General features: G+C 36.0%; 2 protein-coding genes across 7 annotated transcripts in view; one reads left to right on the top strand and one right to left on the bottom strand.

Moving 5' to 3' along the window:
* LOC106055892 (zinc finger protein 704-like) overlaps nt 1-6,265 on the top strand; it is a 35,042-nt gene extending 28,777 nt beyond the window's left edge. Inside the window, exon 7 of the mRNA XM_056015119.1 lies at nt 517-6,265. Within this exon, the coding sequence (XP_055871094.1) occupies nt 517-744 (228 nt within the window). The 3' untranslated portion in view covers nt 745-6,265. The remainder of the gene's footprint in view (nt 1-516) is intronic.
* On the bottom strand, nt 6,266-20,766 carry LOC106055891 (lipoyltransferase 1, mitochondrial-like). 6 transcript variants are annotated; one of them, XM_056015120.1, is made up of 7 exons: nt 20,670-20,750; nt 14,221-14,359; nt 13,018-13,352; nt 11,605-11,788; nt 10,816-10,923; nt 9,568-9,708; nt 6,266-6,984 (listed from the first exon to the last, which is right to left on the bottom strand). In XM_056015120.1, exons 3-7 carry the CDS (start codon nt 13,317-13,319, stop codon nt 6,538-6,540), a joined length of 1,182 nt encoding a protein of 393 aa, XP_055871095.1. In that variant the 5' UTR covers nt 13,320-13,352; nt 14,221-14,359; nt 20,670-20,750; the 3' UTR covers nt 6,266-6,537. The 6 variants fall into 6 exon arrangements, with proteins under 6 accessions (XP_055871095.1, XP_055871096.1, XP_055871097.1 ...); XM_056015121.1 differs by having other exon boundaries at nt 20,590-20,726; XM_056015122.1 differs by lacking the exon at nt 20,670-20,750 and adding an exon at nt 15,231-18,156.
* Nucleotides 20,767-20,982: the final 216 nt, after the last annotated feature.

The following is a 20,982-nucleotide window of genomic DNA, read 5'->3' as shown; positions in this document are numbered from 1 at the left end:
GACAGGGTGCTATCCTCTCCCTAGGCAGCGTGTTGGCTAAGTGGTAAAGCATTTAGCTTTAAAACTGAGGGGTCCTAGGTTTGAATCTCGGTGAAAACTGGGACTTTGAGCTTCTGAATTTTTAGTATGACCCTGAATCCACCCAGTCTGACATTAGTTGGGGAAATTAAAGGGGGTTGGTGGTTGTGGTGGCACCCTCCTAAACTGTAGCCTATAGAAACAGATGAGCTTTATCTGCCCTATAGATTGCAAGATCTGTAATACCTTGAAAAACATTTAAAAAAAAATGTTGTGGCCCTTTGGCAGAAGAGGTTGGACACCATTTAATGTAGAAATCATTTTGTAGCATGTAGATTTGATAGAATGTTAATATAACAGAATTAGGTTTGTGTCCTAAAGCTTTACAGGTGAAGTTTTTTAATAAACTCTTGTTGTGTTCTCTATATGGAGCTGTCAACTCTAGAAACAAAATCTTTTTTGTCTGTGATCATTTACAAAATACATTTTGTTGGCCAGATTTCTCCGCCACAGAGACCAAATAAACCCACACCACAGGAAAGATTGCACCAGCACCAGGCCCAGTCTCCCAAGTCGGGCATGCCCCCCACAACATTCAAGGTCGCACAGCATCGCAGACCCAGAAGTGAAGTGCGTAAATGTCGGAAAGTGTACGGCATGGAGAACAGGGATCAGTGGTGCACGCAGTGCAAGTGGAAGAAAGCCTGCACTAGATTTATTGACTAATTGATTTTTTTTTCCCACATTGTTGTGTGTTTCATACATTTGAAGTTTATATATGGGTTGGTTGAACAGATTTCTAATTTGTTTGCGATTCTTTCGCAGGAACATGCACACAAAAAAAGAAGAAATAGCAATATTTACAATGATATAAAAGTATTATCAATGAATTAAAAATTATTGTAATACCAGTATTGATTTTGTTAATGCAAATTGGACTCAAAACTAAGGGAGGTAACCAGCATGACTGTATTGTGTTGGTTTATTTTAGTTTGGCACAAGTTGTGGACTACATAGATCTCATTCTTTGACCACTTTGTGACTGAAAACTTTTTAATGACCTTTGACATTTGATGAAGGATTTAACTTTTGGCTGTTTGAGTTGGCAAACATTCATTATAATGTCTGAGCCTTACCTTTACCTTTACCTTTACCTATCCCTTAATCTGTTGGACCGTTGGGGCACCAGGCAAGATTTGTCGACCGTCTTTCTCCATTCCTCCCTTTTTTTTGCCTTGATCAGAACCTCTCTCAATGGCAGGCCTGTCCATTCTTTAATGTTGTCCTCCCATCGCTTTTTCTGTCTGCCTCTTCTTCTTTTTCCTGGCACTGTTCCCTGAAGAAAGGTCTTTGCGAGCCCCGTAGATCTTGTAATGTGGCCAAAGGTTTTAAGCTTTCGTTTTTTCACAATAGTAAGCAGGTCGTCATGAGCTCCGATCGCTACAGTAACCCTGTCTCTGATTTCTTGGTTTGTGATGCGGTCTCTGGTCATGGCCACATTTTTATATGCTTGCGAGTCGTGGACGTTGAATGCAGAGCTTGAGAGGAGGATCCTAGCAATGGAATTGAGATGCTACAGAAGGATCCTAGGCATCACATTCAAAGACCGTCTGAGCCTAAGCTAATCAATTCACACCCTTTTTGTGTGAGTGCAAAAAATTTTTGAATTGGTATAGCTTGACCAGGGAGGTCATAATTCCAAAAATCAACTATATTAAAGCAGCTAGTAAGATGTTTTCCACTTCCTATGAAAGCATCTATTAAGTGGAATGCTGTTCCCATCTCAAGGAAACCACCAGAAAGAGGAACTTCCCTCCTTAAAGGAGCAGCGAACAAGTTCACCTTTCCCTGTTTATGAGCCAATCAGAGTCTCCCTACTGAGGTCACCATTGTTTCAGAAACTGGTCCTTATTCCCTTCATAGATCCAAAGATCTAAATCTTAACAATGAATTTAAGCAATCATATTATCAAAGCATTGTCTCCTGTTGATAGCTACTAAGTGACCATGTGTCTCCTGTTGATGGCTACTAAGTGACCATGCATCCCCAATTGATAGCTACTAAGTGACCATGTGTCTCCTATTGATAGCTACTAAGTCTCAGACGTTAAGTCGTATCACATTTTCTTTAATAATAATTATATATATATATGTAAATAGCTTATTCATGAACTATGTATAAATAATTGTATGCTCTTATTAAATCTTTGACTGGGATGTACCCAACAATCCCCTTGTTAAAACTGAGATATTTTCAACTTGTAATATTTTCTTAGAAATATGCTGTAAGCTCATACAAAGAGGACAGCCAAATGAAATAATTATCGTTGTATTTTGAAGCACAATGTGACCATGTGTTGTTTAACAGAGTGTTTGCAAAGAAAAACTTCAATCAACGGATTCATACTAAAGTTTAGCCCAAATAATTTGTTTCCCAAGAGAAGTAGCAATATCAAGCATTGAATCATGGAGCTAGAATAAATCTTTCATGAGTCCCTTGCATTCAGTAATGTTGGTAGGATTCTAGAAGCCCTCTCCCCCCACCTTCATAGTTGAAAATGAACACAATCTCATTATTTATGAACTAGAAGTGGCTCATTCTCATTAACACTCAAGGCATAGGTAGGTGGGGTCTATTGCAATGTAGCCAGATTTTGCTATACATTCTTTAGTTAATCTTTTCTCCTTGCCAGCGGGCTACCCTCCTCTGCTTGTAGCTAAAAATATCAACACGAATTCATGTCATGAGGAGTGATCTAAGGCTAGGATTGATTCTACTCTTTTGTTGATTCAATTCGACTCAAAGGCAAAGACTATACATTTCTTTTTTTTAACTTAACTTTCTTTGGGGAGGAAACCCAGCACTACTGAACCATAGTATCTCTGTAATAGTTTCAAGAAACATTCTTTGAAAAAAAAAATGTTTAAGTTGATTTGTATATAGTTGTATCTGACATTATTTTATCAAAGTCATTGAATGTACTAATGCTCTTTCACAATGTAGTTAATTGTGTCCTAAGCATATCCATCTAGCTGTTGAAGCTAGAGATTCAGGCAACTACCCACGCTCAAATGGCATTTGGAAAGAATGAATTCCTTTATGTATTTCTTCTAGAATATGGAAATCTGTTGTTTTTTTAAAAATCTTTTGAGTCTTTCTTGATAGATTATTACCGTATTCTAATGGTTGCTAACTCTGTATTTCACATCCTCAGTTGAATTAAGTTGTAAAGTATAAAAGAACAATGGCGTTACATGACTCAGGCCTCTATCTTAAGACTCTAAATAATCATGTCTCCAGCTGATGTCGTTAGTGATTCAAGTAAATTATAATTTATGGAATTGATTTTATTTATTAAAAATTAGAAAGGTATATTTCTTTTAAAATTGTTTTACTTTAAGAGTTCAATTATTTATGGTGCCATAAAGTTGTGATTAAAAATTCTGCAGCCATGATGGTGAAATTGTATTTACAAATTTAGCACCATCTAGAAACTTTCAAGTGACTAAGTTTGTCAAGTTTCGCAAGTCAAAGTGTTGACTTACTTTGACAATTTATTAATTCTTGTAAGAAAAACTTTTTTTTTTTTTTCTTCTTTTTTTAATCGTATACATACCACACATTTGTTTTTTCAGTTATTGATACACCGAAAAAGTTACAAATTGTCTCATGTATTCATCACTTTTCTTGTAAGCTTTGGATTTTATTTCTACACACTGTTACTTTAATGTGCATACTGGGTTAAACAATTGTACACAATGTGATGTTGTTTTTTTCTTTATACTATTTTTCGTAAAACTATCATGGAGTGTGAAAATAAAATCTATTATGCAATACATTTTTTATGTTCATCCCAAGTTTCAGTGTGAATTTTTTTTTGTTTCTCTTGGCAATGAAATGCAGTTGCCAACAAAATTTGTATTACAGTTTTGAAAATTTTTTTTTATTCAGAATTTCTTCCACTTGTGTAATTGTATCTAATAAGAAAAATATTGTTATGTTATTATTCGGATTAGACAGTTTAGTAGATTTATTGATTATTATTGGTGTTAAGAAAGAAAATTATGCACATCTCCGATATAAATTTGTTTGTTAATCTCTATGGTTGAATATTTTACAATGAACTATTTAGCACCAAAGTTTCTGTTGTACATACTCTAAGAATTGGTGTACATTACTTGGATGTTTCAAAGTTGTAGATACTGACACGATATGTAGATAAATAAATGCAATATTACAATCATAAACTCTTTGAAGCCATGTAAATACATGTGTATATTTGTGTATAATGGAATTCATTTTGTCCACATTATGAGTTGGCACCTGGAGATTGTAAAATGGTGAAAATCTTGCGCCAGCAACATTAAGTCTTTTTTTTTTTTTTTTTCAAGGCTTTTGAATGTACAAAAAAATTGTAAATAAATTTCCTTGGGAATAAACCTTGGATAATAGCATAAATATATTAGTAGTTTTCTTTCGTCTGTTTCTGTCAAGCAATTTTGTTTCCTTTTATTCGACTTGGTCTTATTTTATGATATTTTTGTACAGAATCAGTCCATTTATATCAAGTCTTTTGTGATGACACAATATTTGAGAACAGAAATTTTGGGCAGTAACCCAACATACCAGACAACTGCTGACTCATTTAAGTTTTATCTTAACTGAACATGTTTCAAACTGTCATATTTCAGAGTAAAAAAAAAAAATAGACTAAAATAACAACTGCTTAAAACTGTCATAAAAGTGGTGCCTTTGAATTCATTTTGTCAATGCTAAATTTTTTTTTTTCAACATCTACAAACCATATCAGTTTATCTGAGAAATAATACTTGTCAAGTATTGTAAACAAATTTTGCCAACTTATCAAGTTTTTTGCCAAATTGATTTATTATTAAAGTTGTTTTTTTTTAATTCTTGACCAAGAAGAATTACAACTGTAAATAACTGTGTACAATTTCTGAATGCCTTAACAATGCAAAAAGTCATAAAACTTTAGTAATTCTCACTGACCAACTGAACGTATAATGTTTTTCCATGTCTTCTAGTAATAAAACAATTTGGCAGCTGTCAAGTTTTATTATCTGGCCATTGTTGCCAGTTTTGTTTTTTTCTCTCATGTACTATGTTTGCTCAAATCAAACAAATAAAAAACTGCTCTAATATAAAAATTATCACAAAAAAAATTTGATTAACCCTATTCCATTTCACAATTTATAGGTAATTTTGTATTATTATTATAGGGCTTTTATTTAACTGTTGTTATGTTTTGACATTGAAAGCTTTCACCGGTGTTTGCAAAAAAAAAGTATTATCAAAAAAATTTTTTTTTTTGTAATTTTTTGCCCCATCCCAATAAATATCTTCGGACAATTTATCAGTCTATGAGAAGAAAGAAAAAAGTTTGTCCAAAGACTTTCAAAATGGTCTTGCAAGGCATTTTATTTGTATTGAGCAAATATAAGCACAGACAAAGGCATTGTGATTTTTATGACTTCTGTTGTGTCCATTCTAAATGGCTACGAGATTCAACAAATGAAAGTTAGTAGCAGTGAAAATGTAAAGATTGTAAATGACTAAACAGGTTTTTTTTAACTGATGTAAAATTTACACCAGGTAGTGAAAGCTAAGGGATAATGTAAACAAAGTTTGTGATAACTCTAACCCATGTTCAGTTTTCTAGCTGTAGTGTGCAAGTCCAGCAGATATATCCATTAGTTGAGGGATTGTCTTAATGCAATGATCCATTGAGTCAAATCCTTTAATGAGCTAGATCAAGAGACTTCAACTTTCCAAGAGTTGAACTGTATAAACATTCCTTTTCTTACCCATGCTGTTAAGTGACACAATAATTCATTCTCTAGCCCAATGTGTATTGAGATGTTTTCTAGGAAGTCTGTATTAAGAGATTGGCAACAAAATATAGTACACTTGAGATAATTATCTCTGGCATGTGATTTGTATGAGTAGTTCCACAAACTAGTGATTTCAATATGAAAATTCCATAGTTTACCCTCCTTAATATTTTACTTAGGTCAGTAATAAAATGACATTTGTATTTATAGAACCCGACTAATTTTTCTCCTTTGCAAATGCAGTTCTTTCTTGAACTACAAAAGAGATTATGTATTTATACTTGTAGAACTTGTTTGGCTGTTATACTTTTAGAACTAATGAATGGATTCTGGTCATCTTTGGTTCTGTCACACAATGACTTGCAACAATAAAATAAAAAAGTTGACAAGAGTCAGAGAGTATGTTTGTCTTTTATTATTTACATTAAACATATTTCAATTCATTAATATTATAATAAATTCTATTGACCTTTGACTCATCTCCACAAAAGTTCTGTTCTAGAACACACTGAGAGCTACATGGAGGGCAACAAGCCTTGCAAGTATTTGATTGAATAGAGAGTTAAATGAATTTAACTTCATTTGAAATCTCCTGTGTTCAAAACTTTAAGCTCCACAGTTGGTAATGGTTTGTCTGTTTACATAAACATAACATTTTGCACTTTAACTACACAAAATTAAAACAAGAAGTCACACTATCAGACAGCCACTTTGCTAATTGGATGGCTTCTGGAGAGTTAGAGAATGTCTCTGAAACAATTTTGGAGTATTTTTGTTGCATGTCTGAAATACTTTGAGGCGTAAGTAAAACTTCTTCCCTTAGGAAATAATTTGTGTAAAAAGACAGTGTGGACTGCACAAAACTGTCTAACTTATTCTTCACAATGTCATTCTGTAGCGCCACAGTCAGAGACGTGAGTTTTCCTTGTTCTGCTTTGATGACCACCTCTAGGGTGCAGAGCTCATGAAAAGCTACTCCGACAAACTTCCTGTGTATTGTGAATGCTGGTGTCTTACCGTAGATCCATTGCCAGGAAAGAAGTCGTGCCAGGATTTTGTCAACTCCTGGATATTTAATATTGTCCAAAGGGTGGATAAACTCAAATTTGTCAGCCTGAGAAAAAAAAATGTTAAAAATAACAAGCTTCATGTCCTTCATTAAAAATAAACAAACAAAAATCTTAAGAATGTTTTAATATCAGTTGTGTAACAATGTGACTAGTGTAACTGTGAAGCGAAAAAAAAGTAAAAACACTCTGGCAAGGTATGCTTAATAATTTCATACTTAAATCCCAAAAGCTGTTACATAAACCTGAAAAAAATCTCAAAAGTTGTTACAAGTAATAGTAACTCTTAATATCAATAAAAAAAGAAAAAATCAATATTGTCCTGTTTAAGAATTCAAAGTTTTTTCCCTTTTTTTTTTTACATGTAAATCAGAAAGTGGATTATTAGATAAGATTTCCTTTTCTTTGGCTAGTTTCTTTTAAAAAAATGCATTTATAATATTTTCTAGTAACTAGTGTAAGTGGGTAAGCTTCCTTAAAAACATTCAAATTCAAATATTTCCAGACTTCAATCAGTCTATACTGAAATTTTATTAAGTCCTGCAGTCTATTGGCCAAATTTCATTTTTGTTTCAAAATTCAAGAAGTTATCCACAAAATCAAAGTATAAACCCTAAAATCAAACATGATTTAACTGATGAAGTAATTGGCTTTCTCTCCTAAAAAAAACAACCAAAAATGACCAGGCCAAACTAACCAGACTCTCAGAAGTAGTAAAAAAGGGGGTGAACTTCTAATAAACTGAACGAAAAGGATGAATAACAGACAAGAGAGCCCAGTCGGAGGGAGAACATCCTGGATACGGACCATTTCACATATCTGAGAAGTAGGGTTAGCAAAGACCATGGAACTGATGACAATATATGATATTGTTATAAACCTGGTGGTGGCACAGATGGGGGTAGTGGTGTGAGTGTAGTCAGCCGACGCAATTCGCCCCAGGCCAGCGCTAGACGAGCGGTCAACCGTGACGAGCTACGACGGTCAACCGAGTCGAGTATCAACAGGACGGTTCGGGAAGGATCGCCGTCGTGAACAGAGCTCATGAGCGTCACGTGAGTTGTAGTCATCTGACCACCTAGAAACGTCGAGCGGCGTTCTGTCCGGTTCGAGAAGGCCAGTAGGGACCCTATATAAAGAGCGGAGGTGTCGCAGTCAACACAGTCGAGAAAAGGGGGCTCAATACAGCAAGGTTCACGGCAGGGGTTCAGAGCCCGGTTCACTACAGTCCGGTGTGGTTCTGTACGGAGCATTACGACGGTTCAGTGCGGAGTACTATCAAGTACAGTTGAGACGAACGGCGTCTTGATCTTGGTCTGTGATCGAGTCCGACACAACGAGCCTAGTGTGTGAAGTCAGTCCTGAACTGTTGAACCCAGTGAATGCCCGGAACGAGACGGAGAGGCCAGTGCAAGAGTTGATACGGCGGAACGGTGTTATCGAAGAGGTATTTGTACGGTCTTGTGTTACGTGCTGCCAATTGTACAGTATTGGCTGTTATTTCTTCAACTATTAAAGTGTTATGTTACTTTGGAGCCCTGAGTTGTCAAGTTCTTTAAGTTGGTGGTGTATGGTGCAGTTTGCAGAGAGCCTGGATAGTGAGATTCGTGGCAATATTAATGAAGCCATTTGCCTTAACCGCTCTTCAGGCAATCTGACGCTCCAGAACACAGTCACTACAGAACAAGATCAGAATCTTTAACACAAATGTTCAGTCAGTTCTCCTGGTTCCAAGACAACGAGAGTTACAAAAACAAATATGGGAAAGCTCCAGACCTTCAACAACAGTTGCCTACACTGGATATTGAAAATTAGGTGACGCGAAACGATAGCTACTGTCAACTTTTGTGAGAGAACCAAGCAAAAACCCTAAGGCCATAGTCCAAGATATTAAAAAGTGAAAGTGCAGATGCACAGGATATACCCTGCCAAAAACCAAAGCAGGCACTTAATTGAAATCCACTGGGAAAGAGGAAAGTGGTCAGGCATAAAAAAACAAACCTGGAAGAGGTCAGTCATCAGTGAAGCTAAAGATACTGGAATGACAATGGAAAAGCTAAAGAAAGATGCTTCAAATCAAGTTCTTTACAAAAGACTGAAAGCAATTAATGGGTTACAAGAATGTCTTAAATTTAGTTTTAAAAATGTTGAATATTTTATAAAAAACAGGAGCTGTACAGATTAAATTACTCATTGGTGGAGTGAGGGAGGCAGAAGAGAGAGGAAGTATTCTTTTAATGATGCATTCTTGAAGTTGGTGTACAGTTGCAGACACACGAGATGGATATCACAACAAAATGTAAGGTATTAATACACTGTAACATTGGAGATTCTACTTTTGAACTAAGCAGATACAAGAGCAAATGAGCTTAGCATATGTTTGTAAAAATCTCATTCAGAGGCTATGGTCTATGGGACAGGTGAAGTCAAGTGCACCAGTTTCTCAAGGGGTTAACAATGATGCTCATACCTAAATAATTCTACCTAACCCTATACCAGTAATCAATTAGAGGAAAACTCAAATTTCAAGTAAATTGAAACATGACTCTTTAAATTTAGTTTTTTTTTTATTTTTTGACCTCTTGGCTAACATACAACAAGTAACAGTACTTAATCAAACACACACTTACATTATGTGGGGAGTGGGAACCGCTCAGGAAGTGCTGACCAATGACCTCTGACAAAAGTTCAAAGGTCAATTCTGGAACCTTGTCCTTTAAATTCATCACAGAGGAAGGAACACTTTTGGTGGCTTTACTTTCAACACCTAACTGTGTCCCATAATGAAGAGCAGAGAATTAAAAAAAGTGGAACTATTGATTCCCACTTTTAAAAAAATTGTCACACGGTGAACAAGTTCATACTGATAAAAAGATACAAACATGTTTTAAATCTAATTAATATTTGGTTTACAACATAGCCTACTTATTGGGAAGCTTAGATAGCTTTGAGATTTCCTGAACTCAACTGCCTCTAGAGAAGACCCATGCTTAAGCTAACTTGATTGTTTTTGTTCCCCCCCCCCCCCTCTTCTTTAATACACAATAAAGCTTGCCTTATAGACTCAAGATTAAGGAGAGCAGCATTTCGTGTGGCTGTGCAGCCCTGTGACCTACATATTTAGCCACACCCGATGCGGACAAACCTGTTGTCTGCCAGTGGCTGACCTTGCTGAGTTCTCTCTTGGTCATCTATTATTATTAGAGCTTTTATATAGCGCTACTTTCATGCTTATAGCATGCTCAGAGCGCTTTTGGTCCAATCTCATTTGTGGACCGGTGGGGGGAGGAGGGGGTATCTAGGAGTTGGTTTTCCGTGCTGCCTTTAGGCGCTCAGTAAACACAACTCTGCCCGAGTCGGGTGTCGAACCTCGAGCCCCTTCTAGGTAGTCAAGCCAAGCCAAGCCAAGCCAAGTTCAAGCGCACTTGGCCTCTCGACCACGCTTCCCACATCTATGCATGTCTTTGGCAGGACCTTTTCTTTTGGTCTCAGATGCATATACATTTATTGACATATTCGTTTGAAATAATGTACATGAGGCTAGGTTCTGATACAGGTGGGAACGGGATGGAAGCCATGTCAAGATTTAAAGAGAAAGAGGAAATGGTGAACAAGTCACTGTGCTAACTGATTAAAATGGTGGGTAATCAAGTCATTAAAAAAAAAAAGATAATTTATACATTTATACATTTAGCCCAAATTATTTTTGAAAAGTATTAGAGTTGAATAGGTTATTACAACATCTGGTCATTAATTAGGTTATTAAAACATTTGAACAATTTAGGTCACCAGAAAATTAATTAGGTTATTAAAACTTTTTGACCTAGTTTACTGAGTGTAAATCTAGTTAAGACTCTTTCAGAAATAGTTAGACTCACCATAGGGGAATCTAGACTCTTCAATAGCATCCCTTGATCCACGCTCATCAACAAGGTACAGTGATGAAAGCTCTGAGATCTCCCAAGTCTCGCTGCAGTGCCAGATACCTGCTCAGTCATGTTAACAAAGCAAGAGGAATTTTGTAACATATCAGTGTCTGTGAATGAATGCTTTAATGGGTACCTGACTTTAGTTGGGGAAAGTAAAGGCGGTTGGTCGTTGTGCTGGCCACATGACACCTTGCTTGTTAACCGTTGGCCATAGAAAAGATTACCTTAGCATCATCTGCCCCATAGATCGCAAGGTCTGAAAGGGAAACTACTACATACAAAGACTGCACCATAAATGAGGAATTTCAAAAACAGGATCACAAACTTAAACTGTATGGCCATATGACGAGACAATCAGAGCTTGCAAAGACCTTACTACAGGGAACAGTACCAGAAAAAAGAAGAGTGGCAGACAGAGAAAGCTATGGGAAGACAACATCAAAGAATGGACGGGCCTGTCATTGAAAGAGATTCTGGTCCAGGCAAAAGACAGAGAGGAATGGAGAAAGATGGTCGACAGATCATGTGTGGTGCCAAAAGTTCTAACACACTAAAGGAATAGGTGAAGGTGAATTCAACTTTACTCACGTTACAAATAATGTCAACTTACAAATTGATTCACAATAAATTCTATTCAATATAGAAGTAGCAAACTTATTGGTTAAAGTTACCTTACATAGAATCCTTTGTTCTTAAAGTAAAGATGGGAACCATTGCTCTAGTCTTTATTCAACCCACCTTGTAGAACCGCTCCAGCATTATATCATTCCTTTGATTCACTGCTAAGTCTATGTCCCATTTCCTGACAAGGGCCTCCACTATAAGGTCCAGATTGGCGCGTCTATTGTAACGTGGTCGAGACATTAGAAATGACAGGTTCAGGTTCCCTTCATCATGGTATACTGTTCCACCTCCACTCGCTCTGTCAAGAAATTTAGGTCAAAAAACTGATATTGGTAAGATCGAAAATGCAAAAGAAAGTTTCAAACCGTGTATCTCAATAGTTTATATACTTTAAACGAGTTTTAAATACATACAAACAGATAGTTCCAGATTACTATGAAGCTATGATGTTTTAGAACTTTGACCTTTAAAAAACATAAAAACAGGTGATACCCTAGAGCTTTCAAAGGCTACACAACAAGCAACATCACTAGAAGGAGAGATAAGAAGCTTTACGCTTGCCCGATGAGTGGGCGTAGAATAATATGCTTTTTTTTTTAAATTTATTTTATATATTAGGAAAAAAAAAAAGCAACAGAATATAAATTACATATTTATATATTTATTTAGCCATCAAACTAGTTCTGAATCTGGATACCACACTTCGTCTGCAAATTATTTTTAAACAAGAAAATCATTTGAAAAATGTATTTTTTTTTAAAAAGGTAATACCTCCATTATTAAACTTCAAAAATATTTTTTCTTAAATTTTTGGTTCAATTCGGGCAACACATTTTTTTTATTCAGCCAGCTAGGAAGGCATAGTTATGTAATTATTTATTGGTATGTTCATTATATGGACATCTTCATCTAACACTAGACCATAAGTTCTGGTTTAGAATTGTTAAGATCTAGTTTAGATCTACTTCTAGATCTACAATCTAGATGTAATCTATATTAGATTTATGTAAAATGTAAGCAACACTCTTTAACTTCGATAAAATAGAAGCAACTTTAAATTTACTCAGTTATGGCATAATTACAGTAATACCGATGATTACGCCATGTTGGCTCTAGACCTAGATAAAAGTCTCCAACCAAATTTACATTTATTTTTTACTTTGAAAAATAATACCAGTCAAACTACCAGAGTTTTCTCAGTGTGGCCAACGAGCTAGTAATTCTTTTCTCAGTGATAAACATCACTGTTAAATTTCTAGGAAAATCATTTAAGGTGTTTTTGAGATAAGTTGTCCAGGTTCTGCAAAGTTCTGACTTGAATAGATGTATTGTAAAAAAAAGAGCACACATATTCTTTTTTTTTTTTTTTTTTTCATTTAAGAAAATCTTTTTTTAAAGTATAAACTAAACAAATATATCTATAAAGATATTTGTCCAATGATATTAGCATGGTAACAATTGATTGATATTAATATTTAGTTTCATTAGAATACCTCTCTGCCAGAGAGCAATAAGAATGTTGTGCACCTTCGAGCAGTATCGATTTCTCGATCTCTGGTGAAGGGGATGTTTGCCTCAAGCCATGGATTCTGATGTCTACCAAATACAACAGCTGGATGGTTCCTCCACATCAATAGATATTCAGTTTCGGCTAAATTTGCATTCTCATAAAGCCATTCTTCCAGTGCAAGATTTTCATAGATACTTTTGGACTGAGAAATGAGAACTGTCCGTCTTGGGAGAAGATCTGTTGAAATACCTGAACATCTTGCAATGCAGAGCTTTAAAACAGATTTCGCAACTTGTTGCAATGTTTTTTTGACATGCATTTGTTTTTATGTTGAGGCGAACAGCTTCTACACCTATTTAAAAAAAATAAAATAAATTTAAACAATGTTATAAGAATGATGGAAAGACAATAAATAAAAAAATAATATGGAAAGACAAAGGCTTAGCCCTCGGCACCAAAATCAGACTGATGTGCTCCCTGGTCATGGCCACATTTTTATATGCTTGCGAGTCTTGGGCGCTGACTGCAGAGCTAGAGAGGAGGATCCTAGCAATGGAATTGAGATGCTACAGAAGGATCCTAGGTATCACATTCAAAGACCGCATCACTAACCAAGAGATTAGAGACAGGGTTACTGCAGCGATCGGACCCCATGATGACCTGCTAACTATTGTAAAAAAAATGCAAGCTTAAAATCTATGGCCATATTACAATATCATCAGGGCTCGTAAAGACCTTCCTTCAGGGAACAGTACCAGGAAAAAGAAGAAGAGAAAGCAAAGTAAAAGACAGGGAGGAATGGAGAAAGACGGTCGACAAGTCTTGTTTGGTGTCCCAACGGTCCAACAGACTAAGGGATAGGTAAAGGTAAAGAATGATTGATGTGTACCAAATGATAAACTATAGCTTTCCCTCTAAGTTCCCCTTTCAGACCTTTCAATCTATTGGGCAGAGGATGTAAAGGTCATCTGTTTCTGTGGCCCACTGTTTAAAGACAGTGTCATATGGCCAGCACAATGATCAACCACCTTTAATTTTACTTAATTAATGCCAGGTACCCATTAGAGCTGGGTGGATTCAGAGGCGCGCAAGGTCCCAGAATTAAAAATCCCAGTCTTCACCAGGATTCGAACCTGGGAATTTGGTATGGAAGCCAAACACTTTACTGCTCAGCCTCCTATATTTATTTTTCAAAAAGGATTTATCTTATCTTAACTCACCTTTCAAGTAAAAAGGACTTTGAAAGCAAATTTTAAGACGTCAAGAACTTAATAGGAACAAGTTTTCAATACCCTCAGCCCACCATTCAATGCAGAAGCTGATTCAGCTCCTGATGTCATACCTCTAGCAAATTATGACCTGAAAAAGATGCTATCTAGTCAGTTCTTTCTGTATATCTGCACTTAAAAACTTTGCTGCTACCTACACGTAACAGTGAGTATTAGTAACACTAGATCTAGATCTAATTCTAGTAGTCACTAGTAATTATCTTTATCTAGATCTAAACTTCTTTAGTTGGCAAATTCTTTGCTAGAGTGGCACTATCCAGGCTGCAAGTGATAGCTTCTAGAGTCTACCCAGCGACTCAATGTGGATTCAGGAGGGGTATCCTCTCTATGACTTTTGTAGGAGAAATTCAGAGAGAGAGACAGACCCCTTTACATCATTTTTACTGATCTGACTAAAGCCTTTGACATGGTCAGCAGAAGTGGCCTTTTCAAACTATTAGGTAGCAAACCCCTCAGAGACCCTAATTTTCTTAATTTAGCATTAGGAATATTTTTTTTCTAGATAATTACATTGAAGGGACCATAAAATTTGAGTAAAAAAATAATAATTTTGCAAATATGGGTCCAAGATGGCCGCCACAATAGTAAAACTATATTGTATTTTTCAACACTTCTTACTCAGCTCCTAATTAATTCTAAGCTTTCAGATTTGGAAAATAAGCTTAGAATATAATGATTGAGGGCCCCTACCAGTTTTAATAAGATAAAGTTATTTCATTCAGGTCCACTAAAAAATTAGTTTTATAAAATCCCTTTAATGTATTGCAATGAAACTGCTAGGGGCCCTCCACAAAGATATAAGGAATGTATGTGGTAAATTTCAAAGTAACAGAACAATATTTGATCAAGTTATCAACGTTAAATGTTGGACACCTATAGAGAAAAAAAATCATTTTTCGGAAAACTGGAAAAAAAATTAAAATATTCTTTATTTTACTTACAAATGACTTTTAATGCCCTCCTGGTGTGTACATATCCCCTTCTGAAGCTGCTGTGGTATCCAGGAAACCTTTTTTTTATGTCTCTTAATGTTTTTTCTGCTTCTGATGACTTGATGTCAGAAAAAAGAATGCGTTTTTTGTTGTGGTCGAAACACTTTTTGTATGCGTAGTATCCAGTTTCTATACCTAGGTATTCCAAAAATTTAATGGTTGATACAGATCCATCATTGAAATAAGAGATAGCACTATACACTGCCTCTTCTATAGTTTCTTTCTCTACATACAACTCTTTAGGACATCTTTCCCAAATCAATTAGTTCAAATTTTCATTTCTGTTCTGTTTCTTGCCATGAGTGCATTTTGCAACAGCTCCTCATTTGCCAGATCTTCAAAAACAGGTTCCAAAAATGCTATTACAGCTTCAGGGAGACCATTTTTATGCTTGTAAGAGTTTGGGTCAAGTTTGTATTTGCACCAAGGAGTTGTCAGGGCAGTAATCATGTCTTCTTCGCATTTTTTCAGATGATCCAACATGAAAAAGGACAGCTTTGACGTCTGCTTACATATGAGCGAAATTACCACTTTTCTGACGGATAGCAAATCCAAAGTAATTTTGGAGCGTGTCTATTTTTTTGCTGGTTAATCTGCCCTACCACTAATGCCCTTGCCATCGTCAAGCTTTTGTCCTTTATTTTCATTTACTAGCCGCCTCAGTCTTGTCCCGCATCTTTTCTGGACGTGGCCTATGCATTCCAGTTTTTCTATAGGCTTCTCTCCATATGGCTTAGAATCGACCACTTTTTTGTATGAAGAAGAATCTCCATCACCTAAATATTGAGTGTAGCGAATATTTCTGGTTTCAACAGAGTGCATAAAAATGTTGACTGCACCTGCAGCTTCCATCGCTCCAGCACTACCTGCATGATTAATTTTACAATTGTGTTGTAACCTCCAGGACTCATATTCAACTGTTCCCTTTCTTTTTTCCCAATGCTGACATGCCTTACGAATATTGGAAAGAATTTCTGTATCAATACACTTTCCGTTTTCAACGGAAATAGCCGTTACCACTCCACGATGGCTAGAATGACCTCTGCCCTGCCATGTCACATCAACAGAAACGTCTCATACCTCGCTTAACTCTGTTACAGTTTTCTTCATACTTTCCATGGCTACCTTTTTACTAGCTTCAGCAACTATTGCAAAGATTTTTTTTATAGTTATTTCTGGTCATTGGCGGAGGGCTGTTGAGATATAATGTAAAAATATCAAGTGCATTATATCCTCTTCCAATGGCTCTAGCAAATGATACCATTCTTAAATTGACTTCTTTGTGGCCAGAATCCTTTCTACTTGTTTTGAATCTTGTCTCCCATTCATTGCAATTACTGCTTCTTAATATTATTTCATGGGCGAAACCACTTCGTCTTTCGTCATCGAGCTCTACAGATAAGGTGAACTGGGAGCACACATCACATGCAACAGTAGCAGATAGAAAAGTAAAAAGAATACTAGTGTCCATTAAAATAAATGAATTACTATTGTTTAAGTTCCTTTCTTCTGGTAGAATATTACTTTGCATTTTAATTTTCTTGGCAGAAGGACCAGGAGTTACAGGTGTCTCACTTTTGGTATTAGGGAGCTCTCTAATTTTGCTTGCTACACTTAATAGCTGTGGTAGGACAAGTGTGTTGATTGCCACGAAATTGTCTTTTTAATGTTCTTTTGGCCTTTTTTTTTTTTTATTTCCCATTTTGAAATAAACAGTTCAGGCTTTCAATAATTAGCAAAATAGTAATACTCACAACAAAAATAAAAGCACAATAAGACCAGCACTGACAACCTAACAAAATTTTTAGAAAAAATATCCAACATGTTTATATTTTGGAACTATTTGTAAAAATTTTTATAGTTACCTTCCTTATTGTAACTTCTTCCTGTTCAGATTTACTTAGCCTTTCATTATTTCCCATTTTTTACTTTTACATTATTAATTACAATCATGTTATAGCCTTAGAAACGATGAATAAACAATGGTTGCTAAGGAAAATTGTGTAAGGGGTAGGTGTCTAAAAATGCTCACAGACAAATAGATACAGCAAACAAGTATTAAATAACTAGTGAAATGATTCAATGTTCTAGTATTAAAATGTACTATTTTCAAAAAAATGTGAAATTTCATTGTTTTTCTTGAAAGTTAGAGGGGTTTGCTCCCAAACTACTCAAGTTCATTGAGTGCTTTCACAAGGAAATAAATGTACTGTCAAATTCAATGGAGCCCAATCAGCACCTTTTGAGTTTAGCAGTGGTGTCAAGCAGGGATGTGTGCTCACACCTACTCTGTTTGGTATATTCTTCTCCTGCCTACTGCATTATGCGTACAACAACATCAACGAAGGTGTACTTCTTCATACAAGATCCTCTGGAAAACTATTTAATGTATCAAGGCTGCGGGCAAAAACCAAGGTTAGAAAGATACTTATCAGGGAACTCCTGTAAGCTGATGATGTAGCTATTGTGGCTGATTCTGACATTCAGCATCATTCCCTGATTGACAAACTATCTGCTGTTTGCCAGAAGATACGGCTTAAATATTAGTCAAAGCAAGACTAAGATACTAGTTTAGAACACAAATACTGCACCTCATGTAATCATTAATGGCCAACCACTAGAAATTGTTGACTATTTTTGTTACCTTGGCTCCATCATATCCAACGATGCTCTACTGGATAAAGACATTAACAACAGGATAGCCAAAGCAATGGGCACCATGTCACTGTTACAGAAAAGAGTGTGGGACAACATAAGCTAACTAACAATATTAAAGCCTTAGTCTAACGGGCCTTTGTGATGAGCACTTTGCTATACGGAAGTGAAACATGGTCACCCTACTCGGGCAGGAAAAAAAAGGTGAATGTCTTCCACCTCTGATGCCTAAGGCGGATCTTTAAAATAAGGTGTCAAGATAAAATAACCAATTAGAAAGTGCTATGAAGAGCAGGGTGCCAGAGTATCCGCAGTGTTATCAGCAGCAAATGCCTTGGATGGCTTGATCATGTTTGAAGAATGCCAGTAGGTCGACTTCCACACAACACTCTGTATGGCGATCTAATAAAAGGCAGGAGAGCCGCTGGTCGCCCACTTTTACAGGTTTTTTTGTATTATATATATATATGGCTATGGATTTATGCAAATGCAACATGAAGCTTTTCAAAATCGACACTAGCAGCTCTCCTGGAAGAAGTGGCACTGGATAGATCCACATGGAGTGAGAGCATAAAGGAAGGGTCTCGGATTGCTGATGCCATACAATGTCATGAATGTGAAACAACACAACACTCAACAGCAGCAGAAAGAAGAGTGAAAATGCAACGGAGCCTGGTGATTACATATGCCCAACCTGTGACCGAAGCTGTGTATCAAGGATATGCCTCTTTGTCAAGTTTAGTCACACAAGAAGATGCAAATGGGGAAAGTCAGTGCAAGCAGCAAAGCCAAAGTCAAAGCCCCGATAAATATTTATGGTTATTAATATTTCAAAGGCCTCAAAGTCAAACTCAAAGGCTCAAAGGGAAAAGATCGTCTCGTAATCGTAAAATACCACTAATCCCACTATAAACAGATCTCTTAACTTCTAAAGGATGGTTGTCGGCCACCCGGGTTTCGTCTCGCATATCGGCCACCTCGATGTATTATTATTAAATCTTCTTTATTTGAATGTTTACTACCCAACTTCCGTATAAATATTGCGCATGGACTATTTTGTCACACTTCCGACACGTACAGCTCCCTTTTATATTGAGAGAAAGTAATTTTATCTGGGGTCAAAGTAGACTACTGTAAAACTTAGCTTTTTTTCTCCCAAGGGGAAGAACGAGATAGGGTCTGGAGCTAAGACGATTTTTAAGCCCCTAGATGCATTACCCAATTAAAACCCAGATATAATGCTTCTAAATAGGCACTAGAAACAGATAAATTGTACAACCCAGACTCTCCTTTCCCACTTAACATGTAAATAGGGGGTGGCCAACAAGTTTTACCTTTCTGAATAAGAAAACATATCGTCATATGACGCTAGTCATCAAAGGGAAATAACTTGACACAGTACTTATGGGGAAATAAACAAATTGTTATTTTTTTTTTTTTAAACATTTACAAGAATAATTTTGTTGTTTGATAAAATAATATAGTAGAAAATGTATATTTAAGTTATGTATGTGTTCTTGTGTGTGTTTGTTACATGTTTCACAAAAAAAAAAAATTCGTAACATATTTATAAAAAAAAAGTTAATGTGGTGTATGCAAAACGTATAACCATTTATTTTAAACCATTTAATATGCAACAAATATGTACAAATGTTATAGCACTTAGGTGCCCATATATATACAATAATAAATTGGCATCAATGGGCAGCTGAAAAAAAAAAAGTCACAATAGCAATATCATTGTAGACCTCGAGCCTACAATTATTGATCGACCAGGTGCGCTAAATGGCCATTGTGTGAAACATCAAAATTCTAAGAGATTGTCAAAATCAAAAGAGAGTATACTACATGAAGTCTCTCTCCCCCCCCCCCCTTTTTCCACGTCTCTTAATTAAGCATACCATTACACGCTCTAAAAAAAAAAAAAAAGCAGGTGAGAGAGAGAGCAGGAGACTAGCAATTATCTGACTGGTACCGTAAAGGCTAAGGTGAGACAGGCACGCACTGCGCTAGTGGAGCTGTGCTACGGGGGAAAAAAAGTGCCCCGTAGGTAGACTAGAGAGAATACTCCTCCTCTTCCCCCCCCCCCCAACAGAGGCGATTTTTTCCCCTAGCGCGACCAGCTAAGCTAGGCCCAAAGTAGTGGCCGTGGTGTGACGTCAGTTACAAGCCGAGAATGAAAGCGTGGAGCGTGGGAAAAGTGATAATATGGCTTGTGTCGTTGCGCTAATGTACAGAATAATAAAATTAAGGATGAAATGTCTTAATAATAACATGTTTAATATATAGAAGACATCTATTTCCTTTGAAGTGTCCGATAAATCTCCAAACCGGCCAACAACTTTTACAGAGACAAAAATCATGACGAAAACTTTTACGCATCAGAAAACCCAACCTACCCCTCTTCACATCAGATCTAATTTTAACTATGCGTAGTGATACATTGCAAAATAGCTATTTTTATAGACAAAAGGATGACGAATTCATTGACACCATCAGTTTATTCATAGGTTAGACCATTACGGAGTTATGAATTTTGAAACTTAAAAATGGCCGGAGAATGGCTTAGCGTGTCCGACAACCATCCTTTACTCTAAGTAACTTCTTTTACCTTGATATTATTTGGTAATTTATCATTATTTGAATAACTTACGCCTGCAGTGACATTCTAGACCATACTCTAGATCTAGAAACACTATATTCTAGTCCTGATCTACAATCAAGTTTACTTACAGATATCGCAGTTAAGTCTAACTAAGTTTACGACTCAACAGTGAAAGTAGAAAGTCAAATAGAAACAATGGGATCTTCTTTCGAGAAAGTTACGAAAGTTAAAACATTGTTTAGAATAAAATTGTATTTATTTTGTCTTTTTAATTACATCTACAAATCTAGATTTCCAATGCACTTTAATAAATAAGACACTTATTATAGATCTACACAAATTAAAAAATATAGACTAGAGCGAAAACGTTGAGTTTGAACTACTTTTCAAAAATATATCTTTCTAAATAAAATCAATTTTATATCTTTCGTTTCCCCTGTT

The sequence above is a fragment of the Biomphalaria glabrata genome, chromosome 17, assembly GCF_947242115.1.
Source record: "Biomphalaria glabrata chromosome 17, xgBioGlab47.1, whole genome shotgun sequence".
NCBI lineage: Eukaryota > Metazoa > Mollusca > Gastropoda > Planorbidae > Biomphalaria > Biomphalaria glabrata.
This window is presented reverse-complemented; position numbering and strand designations above follow the sequence as displayed.

Bases quoted from the DNA above. Each gene is read 5' to 3' on its own strand.
- LOC106055891 (XM_056015124.1), bottom strand. From the start codon at position 13,319: ATGCATGTCAAAAAAACATTGCAACAAGTTGCGAAATCTGTTTTAAAG. The intron at 10,924-11,604 runs GTGGGTTGAATA...ATGACTGAGCAG, and splicing joins TGCTGGAGCGGTTCTACAAG to GTATCTGGCACTGCAGCGAG. The intron at 6,985-9,567 runs GTAAGTGTGTGT...TTTTTTTCTCAG, and splicing joins GTTCCCACTCCCCACATAAT to GCTGACAAATTTGAGTTTAT.